This window comes from Penaeus japonicus, unplaced genomic scaffold (genome assembly GCF_977035675.1).
Source record: "Penaeus japonicus unplaced genomic scaffold, GWHDUDI00000001_assembly GWHDUDI00000027, whole genome shotgun sequence".
Lineage (NCBI taxonomy): Eukaryota > Metazoa > Arthropoda > Malacostraca > Decapoda > Penaeidae > Penaeus > Penaeus japonicus.
The window spans coordinates 6,299,480-6,309,479 of record NW_028234429.1 but is presented as its reverse complement, the minus strand read 5'-3'; the positions used below and the strand labels follow the sequence as shown (position 1 = coordinate 6,309,479).

At 39.2% G+C, this 10,000-nt stretch overlaps 1 protein-coding gene across 10 annotated transcripts in view; it reads right to left on the bottom strand.

The window, feature by feature from the left end:
- The window catches only part of LOC122261041 (dachshund homolog 1), a 56,004-nt gene extending 53,793 nt beyond the window's left edge, over positions 1-2,211 (bottom strand). For all 10 annotated transcript variants that reach the window (XM_043028529.2, XM_043028526.2, XM_043028527.2 and 7 more), the window contains exon 1: positions 112-2,211. In XM_043028529.2, the coding sequence (XP_042884463.1) occupies positions 112-752 (641 nt within the window). In that variant the 5' untranslated portion in view covers positions 753-2,211. The remainder of the gene's footprint in view (positions 1-111) is intronic.
- Positions 2,212-10,000: the final 7,789 nt, after the last annotated feature.

The following is a 10,000-nucleotide window of genomic DNA, read 5'->3' as shown; positions in this document are numbered from 1 at the left end:
CACATTTCTAATCACATCTGCAAGACACTACAGGGAGAAACACACTGACCGCAGGCTTTTCTAACACGATACCATGATAAAAACAAACATCTTTAATTCCGTCACACGTACCTGGCTGTTGTGCAGTCCTTGTAGAGGACGTCGAAGTGTTTAACTGAGAGCAGCTTACACCTGTTGACACCGGGCTGGATGGCACCCAGGCCTCGCAGGATGCGGACCTGGTCAACATTGCATACAATGGGTTCGATTCCCAATCGCTTGAGTTTTGTGTAAACGGTATGGAGGCCGCCTACTAAGTGCTTCAAGAATAACTCGAAGGCTTGTGGTAGACATAGCATTGTATCGCCGTTGATAATGAATGCTGCCACTTTAGCGCCGCGATAGTCCACGATTTTACATTCATGACTCTCTGAGGATGGCACAGGCGGTGGTGAGTGATACTGACGGGGAAAGTCTTTGAGACCGGCCAAAAGCGTGGACATGGGAGGATCGGGACCCAAGTGAAACTGTGGAGGGAGACCCCCTCCGAGCATGCCATGCCTGTAGCCTCCCAATCCAGGTGGGGACGACGTTGGTATGGGCACCGAGGGCGGCAGTTGCGACGTTAGGCTCTGGACTTGCGACACAGCCGCTAGTAGGTGCGACGCGAGCGAAGTCGACGACGGAGGAGAGGGACTTTTGTGCTGCGGCGATGAAGCCGCAGGTCGTCCGCCTTGGACAGCGCTAGGCTCCATGAGGGCCTCCGTACTCATAGCGAGTCCGAGTCGTATACACGTCCGCGCGCCACCACCAAGACACACACACTCGCCCTCAGATACAAACTACAACTCTACAACTGCTATTGGATCGGATTTCAAATCGAATAGTTACAAAAATCAAACAATCAACTGATAGCTGGCTCACTCAATTATTTGCGTTGCGAGTGCCATTATGATTGGTTGTTGGGGTGCTAGAGTGGCGGGGCTTTGATTGTGATTGGTAGACCTGCTGAGATGTGGGCGGAGTCAGCCTGCGCGCACCGAGGGGAGGAGCGTCGTTCGTCAGTCGGCGGCCAGCAGGCGGCATGGTAAGGAAAGGAGAGATGCGACCCAAGCTCGCTCAGGAGGATTAGAAAGCGCTACTATTCATCCTGTGAACATTTTTGAATAGAATCCTATAGTATAAAGATTATATGAAATGATGTAATGATTAAAAGTTCATGTATTGTGTTCTGTTTCATGCTCCAGATACTGTGCGTGTTGCTTAAAGGCAACTATTTATTAAAAATACTAAACACGAGTTACTTCAATCGACGGAGTATTTTAGTCACCAGTATTTCGAAGGCGTTTCATATCTTCAGTAACGCCAAGGAAAACAATGCATTTTTCCTTCCTCCTTTTTTTTATGTGACCTAAACGTACAATTATTTATGTGCATTTCTATTGTGATAGATACTTTGTCAGCATCGTAATAAACACTGCTGATTGATTTCGGTAATGCTGTCTTGCTCAGAATAGGTCGGATAGTGAAGAAAGTGATAGCGTGGCTTTTAAATCTCCTTTCATTTATTTAGCAAAATCATTACTGTTGTCAGCTAAATGATAATGCTCTAAAATTTGTAGGCCTAAAACTCCTCAATGAAGATTGTAATGTTTTTGGTGATAAGAATATTATGACAAATATTATGGGTATGGTGGTGATAGGCGGAAACTATTGTTACTTTATCACCACCATTAACAGTATTATACTTTACTAGTTATGATTATGATCATCATCATGATTATAGAAAATAAATATATTATAAATAATAATCATAATGATGGTAATAATCATAATGATAATGAAGATGATAACTGCTACTTCGACTGTTACTGAAATTGTGTATTTTACTAAAAAATCGTATTACTTTAATTTCTGTTCTACGACCTTACTATTATTATGATTTTGATGAATTTGTAAGTGATGACTGATCCTCGTCTTTTCCCTTTCCACGGTTACCTCGTCTGGTTTACGTAGAAGTAAGAATACTTCTGCGTGAATCAGCATTACTGTTCATGGTGAAGGCATTCTTGTCTTGGGTGATGATGGAATTCACTCAGCAATGGTACTGACAGATATCTTTGACACTCTTTTGTTCCCTTCTTATTTCTTTCAGTGACGTCATCACCGTAACTCCCTTAACTGCAAAACTTGTAAACGCTGTGGTCGAGATTGCCAGTACGTCTATAAAAAAAAAAACATGTACTTTTTTCCTTAACGTTTTTTGAAAGCAAGAAAATAGCACGCGTGGAGGCTAGAGAGGGGTACCCGGTCCTCGTCTCTTGACCCCAGTGGCCGGACCCCGTCTGCCGAGTCAGAAAAGACCTCTTCACCAACACATGTGGCAAATCTTGACCTACGTGAACAGGTGAAGGAGTCCATCACCTCAGGTGTGGTGTCGCAACGCCGCTGCCACAGGGGAATCAGTTCCTGCAGGATGCTGGCAGGACTTTCATGTCAATAACAGGAAGATTTTTGTGGTAATTTGGATGATATGAATATGGATAAGAAGCCTGTAGATCCGTATAGTATGGATACATTAAGACGGATACTAAATACAGGGAAACAGCGCATCATAGGGAAGGGACCAATGTATAATTTCATGTGTTCACGACTTTTTTTTAGAAAGGCAAATTTGATAACATCTTGATTGTTGTTGCATCTATGGATATATATATATATATATATATATATATATATATATATATATATATATATATATATATATATATATATATACACACACACAGGCGCGCGTGCAAGCGTACATACATACATAAATACATAAATATATATACATATACATACATATACACCTATACATACATACATATATATATATATATAATATATATATATATATATATATATATATATATATATATGCGTGTGTGTGTGTATGTATGCATATATATATGTATATATATATATATATATATATATATATATATATATATATATATAATATATATATATATAATATATATATACATACATATACATATACACACATTTACATACATACCAATATATATATATATATATATATATTATATATATACATATACACATATGTACATATATATGTGTATATGTATATACATATATATAAACACACATACAGATATATATGCATAAATATGTGTATATATGTATGCATATATATATGTAAATATATATATTCATACTTATACATATATATGTATATATGTATACATACATACATATATATATATATATATATATATATATATATATATATATATATGTATGTGTGTGTGTGTATGTGTGTGTGTGTGTATGTATGTATGTATGTACATATAAACACACACACGAACATACACACACACACACACACATATATATATATATATACATACATATATATACATACATATATACATGTATATGTATATATACATATACAAATATACACACATACATGTGTATATGTATGATATATACATGCATATGTATATATATATGTATATATATATATATATATATATGTATATCTATGTATAAATATAAATCTTGTAAACCTATCATGGTCTCTGTTTGATGTTCCCGGTTACAAAAGATTAGATTTAGTGTTAATCATTAACCATTACCATGAACGAATATCAAGCAGATTCAACTTGACAACGGATCGAAACTCGGGAGCAAATCATCTTGACTGAACCTTCCCAGGCGATTCTAGATTAAAGCTGATATCAAGGCAGAATATACTTCCGTCCGTGGAGTTCAGATTCTGGTCATTGTACTTCGGAATCATTGGAGAATCCAACTCACTCTTGTGCTAAGTTTGACTTCATGCTTTGCTTCTTGGTTTTTGTAGGATAAGTAAACTTCGTGGGTGCCATGGTGGTCTGAGTTCTTCTATAATACACGAATGGAAAATCTTGAATTTCTTTACTATATGACTCCAGTGTGTTTTTTTCGTACAATGATACAATGCAGAATGGACACCAGGTTCATTTCATATTAATTGATAGTGTCCGTTGATACTGTAAAATAAGGCTTGTTTTTGCTTTACCATTTCGGTTGACTAGACTACAGATTCGGTTGACCCGAGATTAAGAGACTGAAGAGACAGACCGGGAAGGAAGTGTAGAATCACGAGCGATAGAAAGTGAAATGCAAAGTTTGAATTACTGGGTCATTCTTGATATCCCTAAATCACTCAAAGGACTAGCTCATCTGTCCACATTCCATCCATACTAAGGTTCTGTGGGAATGGAGGCTCGGAAGGGTTAATTGTCTCGGAGGGAAATCGCGACGAAGGGGGCGAGATGGGCGGTCGAAGGCCAGAACCGGAAGTGCGACGAAGGAGCAGACATTGTGCAGGATGAGGGTCGTAATGGAAACCTTTTGGTCGAAGGACGAAGGATGATAAGGCCGCCTGTGTCAATGGAGGAAGAAGGAAGGAGAGGGAGGAACGAAAATGACGGCCCATTGAAGAGAAAGGGAGATTAGACCTACAAAGAGGAGAAGAAGGGCAAATAAGGGAAAGCAAACACATAGACAGTGAAACGGACGAACGATGACATACAAAAGAAGAGAAACTAAGTAAAATATATAAACATGTAAGGATAGAGGAAGCGAAACGGACGAAAGATGCCGAACAGGCAGTGAAAGGAACTGCTAACTAATTGTACACAGAGTAAACATGTGGTGACGAGAGAGTAATTGAAGACTATAAAGGCTCTTTTGCATGTGGCATCTCTCTCTGACCGAGTGAAAGAAATACACATTACAAAATGAATGAATTGATAACACTGAAAAAGTTGAAAAAAAACGTCATTCAATCCCAACCACTATTTGCTGCTAAGAAATAAATTTCGGTTTGATAATATTTTCCTGAATTTACCAATAACCAACATTTCATAAATGTCTGACTGGATTCTTCACATTCCAGTCCAAATAAACCATCATTAATTTGGTTGATTCTGTAAAAGCTATGGAATATAAAATGGAATGAGCTCTACAATTTTACGGGTCTAAAATATACCCAACACTAATTAATTTTGGTGTTCATTAAAACAATTCTCTCTGATTTGTTTACTAAGTTTAAATAATCATGAACCGAATTCAAGGTGTGTTATAATAAGTGTATTGCTTTAAACAACGCATTATACAACGTGGATAAATGAATAAGTTAAAAGAAGTTAATTCAGTTAAGTTACGTGCTCACAGGACGTGGTTATCATACGTGTCGAGAACGTTATACAGTAGAACTTCTGAAAGAGTTGTTACGGAGGGTCGCCCTTCTCCCTGACGCAAAATCATGATTCGATTTGCATTCTAGTAAACCGGTCTTTTGCATCACTTTAGTCAATAGCAACAGAGTTTGAACTCTTAACAAAGAAATGCCAACAAAGTATGTCGAGATGAAGACTGTCTGAAATCAAAATTATACGCTGTCTTGCCCCCTCCGGACTCTCTGGACGACGAAAATTTTAACTTTTTCGTTTGTGTATTGAGGACAAAACTATCCCGCTGTGAGGGAAAGGAGGGGAGATAGAGAGAGGGAGAGAGAGAGAGAGAGAGAGAGAGAGAGAGAGAGAGAGAGAGAGAGAGAGAGAGAGAGAGAGAGAGAGAGAGAGAGAGAGAGAGAGAGAGAGAGAGAGAGAGAGAGAGAGAGAGAGAAAGTAGAAAGATAAACAAAGAACGGGAGAACGCACTAGGAAGTAATAGTTAAAAAACTATATCTATATCTATATAAGATGGGAAGCATGTAAACGATTCATACATTAGATGAGATAAGTGTAACTGTATGTAATAATATCTTTTTATCCCTTTTCTGTAAGGGGATACTAATACTACTGAAATAATCATCACTCAGGATACATTACGCGTAGATGACCAAATACTTGCATGGAATGATGTACGTAAAGATAAAACGTTCTGACATGTATAGATCTCCGCGTGTAAGTAGTAAGAACAAAACATATTGCTGTGATCATGAACAGCTTCCTCCACAGACTACGAGAAGAACAATACGTTTCCGTGCAGAAAGCAAGACATCTCTTTCGCCGCTTCTGCCCTTATCGACTGGGCCATACCTACTCAGGAGACATCTGTCGCAGCCGCCAGGTGGCCACTACCTCTTTTTCCGCCACTCGTCTCCTGGCTGCGGCATTGTTGCGTCCGCGCCGTCCCGCCCTTCCTCTATTGTTAGCAAAGAGTTACACTGTGGCGCCGATTGTGACGTTGCTGTTGCCTCCAGGATCCACCTGCTTAGCTGGGTACCGGCTCTACCTCTGTCTGCCTGTATTATGCCACCGGGACTGAATTCATCATAATCTTTAAACCAAATCTTGAGGTGTGATGTGTGGGTAATACTGTTTATTCTTAATTTAAGGGTCTTTACCCAAAGGAAGATGCAGCTTGAGGAGGAAGAAAGCCTGAAGTCGGACACCTTCACATCGCGTCTGGACAAACTGAAATCGGGTGTGACTGCTGCGTGTTCTAATAAAAGATAACCTAAACTGTGAGAACTGAGGGGCAGCGGGAGACGCGGTCTTTGGCAACGTTGTCGGGCACAGAAGGGTGTCCGGTAACCCTCTCGCACAGCGGCGTGACCACGTCCTAAAATCTTTCGGTAAAAATCATTCACTTATCTTCTTTTCTTTAGGGTGTACATACTTATTTTTGTGATATAAAGAAGCTGCATCCTCTAAGATTATTGAACTGGTTCGGTACGAGAAGTTACAACGCTCTAGGAAAAAAAATACGGTCGTTCAGAAAGGAGCGAACGTTCTGAAAAGGAAAATATGAACGCAAAATTTGGGAAAACGGAGTACATCGAGGGTCAAATGTTGGAAATATCTTTATTTGCTTTGATGGAATTACACAAAAGAAATCACCCGGGATTCCCTCAGCAAATTCGAAAGGGTAATAATGGAAATAAAAAGAAGTAATGCCGGCGGAAAATTTTTATTATGTGGGAGACATAATATAAAGGGGGGGAACAGTTTCACTCTTCGTTAAAAAAAAAAAAAAAAAAAAAGAAAAGCTCGGGATGAGAGGCAACTGGCCCACAGGGATCGCGGATCATTCTATTGCCATTATTATTATTGTTATTTTTATTACTGATGCTGTCGTGGTCTTCAGGCATTACTACCGTCGGCATCATCCTTTCTCATTTAACGTTATATCACTCAGCCGTCGGATTTTTACGGCATTGACGCGTATCTTACTTCTACTTCTGTTGTTATTATTATCAGTATCACTGAGTTATCAACGTGGATACTGATATTACCAAGATTATAAGGAGTTCTTCTTATTGTTATAGTGCAGTTGTAGTTATATCAGTGAGAAGATACTAATAATGTACTACTACTACAACTCTTACTGCTGTTACCATTTCTATCGTTATTTCTATTGCTGTTATTGTTGTTGTTGTTATTATCATTATAATAATTGTTATCATTTTCATCATCATCATCATCATCGTCATTATCATCGTCATCGTTATCGTCATCTTCATCATCATCATCATCATTATCATCATCATCATTATTATTATCATCATTATTGTTATTATTATTATCATTCTCACTATTATTATTGTTATTGTTATTATTGTTATTATCGTTATTAATATTATTATTATGACTATCATCATCAGCAGCAGAAGCATCATCATAATCATAATATTATTATCATCATTCATTTTGGCTATCATTTAATTATCATTGTAGTTAATATTAGTGCTATCATTCTTATTGTTATTTTTATTATATTATCATTGATTCAGATATCAATAATGTATCAATAACTATTATTATTATCATTATTACTACTATTATCATGATCACTGTTATTATATTATTATATTATTATTGTTATTATTAATTCACCAATATCTGCATCGCCATTATCATCAACATCATTCTATTATCATTATCATTAATGTTTGATTGTTATTATTACTATGATGGAAGTAATGATTGTTATTATTATCATAATCTTTCTCTTTTTATCTTTCTCTCTCTCTTTCTCACTCTTTATCACTATTGTCATTATTAAAATTATTTTCATTATCATTATATTTTATAATTATTATCATTATATTTGTTATTATCATCACCAATGCCATAATGATTATCATTATTATCATCTTTACTATTATTATCATAAAAATGGTAATACCAATGATTATAATCATCATCATCATCATCAACCATACAGATTCACACATCAGATGAAACAAAGACATCGGAGTGCATCCATTCAGACCAGGCTGGGCATAAAATCTACGGGAGCTCATCGCCCTATTTGGTAACCATACAGCGGTGGGTCTGTGGACCGGTTCTTCTTATCTATATCTATCCCAAGTATCTATAGCTATCGATCTATCTATTTAGATGAGAGGAAGACAGATAAACCTCACACACACACACACACACACACAGACACACACACACATGCAAGAAGAAATGTTTGTTTATGGTAATGTGAAGTGTGTGTGTGTGTGTGTGTGTTCGCGTGTGTACGTGTGGATACGTGTGTAGGTAATCAGAGGTAAACAAGTACATCACACTTTGCAATGACTAATAAATGGCACACAGTTCAATTCTATGAGAAAATACCACCCATATATTCCTTTCCCTTATAATCAGAAGTATTAAACACACCTCGGACTACAAAGGCACACAAGAAAGATCTGAAATACGTTGGTATGAACAGACGGTTTTGTCACAGATAAAACTATTAGGAAATGTCAGTTGAAAATGATAGCTCGAGGTATTACAAAAAGAAGGAGAAAAAAACAAAAAAAAATCTTAAATAAGAGACCCTCCATCACGCTCTGACACCTTCAGCTGTCTCTGCAGATACCAAGCCAAGAAGTCTACGACGAGGCTAGAAAAATCCTTAACGATAATTTCTCACGTTCCATCGATTAGAAATTAAAAGGCGATTTCTTTTCCAGTCTGTGATTAGATGTCAGTCCGGAGCTCCGTGCAGTGGCTGAGGCTGTCGGGTTTTTGCTGAGCTACAAGTGGGAGGAAACCTTTATTTGTTTCTTGCTCCCGTCTGTCAAGAAGCAAACTGCCGCTCCCATGTTTAGGGCGCTAACTCCGGCGGTGGTGTGTGCGGGAGGGAGGCATTGGGGCATTGCGGGCATGTTTGTCTGTTTGTGAAAGAGGAGGTAGGTTGATAGATAGGAGTGAGAGAGCGAGAGAGAGAGAGAGAGAGAGAGAGAGAGAGAGAGAGAGAGAGAGAGAGAGAGAGAGAGAGAGAGAGAGAGAGAGAGAGAGAGAGAGAGAGGTGAGAGAGAGAGAGAGAGAGAGAGAGAGAGAGAGAGAGAGAGAGAGAGAGAGAGAGAGAGAGAGAGAGAGAGAGAGAGAGAGAGAGAGAGAGAGAGAGAGAGAGAGAGAGAGGACAGAGAAAGAGAGATGAGAGATGAATAGACAAACACAGAAATATCAGATGAGGGTTGACTGTTTGAGAGAGAAAAAAGTGGGGGAAGGTGAATGAGGAAGAAGGGGAAGGGGCCCCGCTCGGAGGGGGTGAGGGGAGGGAGGGCGGGGAAGGAGGGGGGGAGAGGGAGGACGGGATGGAGGGGTAAGAAGGATGGGGTAAAGGGCAGAGGGAGGGAGGGAGGGCGGGGGGAGAGGGAGGACGGGATAGAGGGGTAAGAGGGATGGGGTAAAGGGCAGTGGGAGGGAGGGAGGGAAAGAGGACGGGGAAGGAGGGAGGGAAGAACAGGGTAAAGGGCAGAGGGGGGGGAGAGATGAGCTGATGGAGGGAGGGGGGAATTGGCGGATGGATAGAGGGACGGATAGGTTGATGGATGGATGGATGGATGAATGGAGGGAAGGATGGGTGTGTGGATATAAGGAGGAGTAGGTGGATGGATGGATGGATGAGTGGATAGGCGGGTGTTTAGATGGATGGATGCATGGATGGAGGGGTCGATAGGTGGGTGATTGGATGGGCTGACAGAAGGAGGATGGGTGGATGAGCAGGTAGG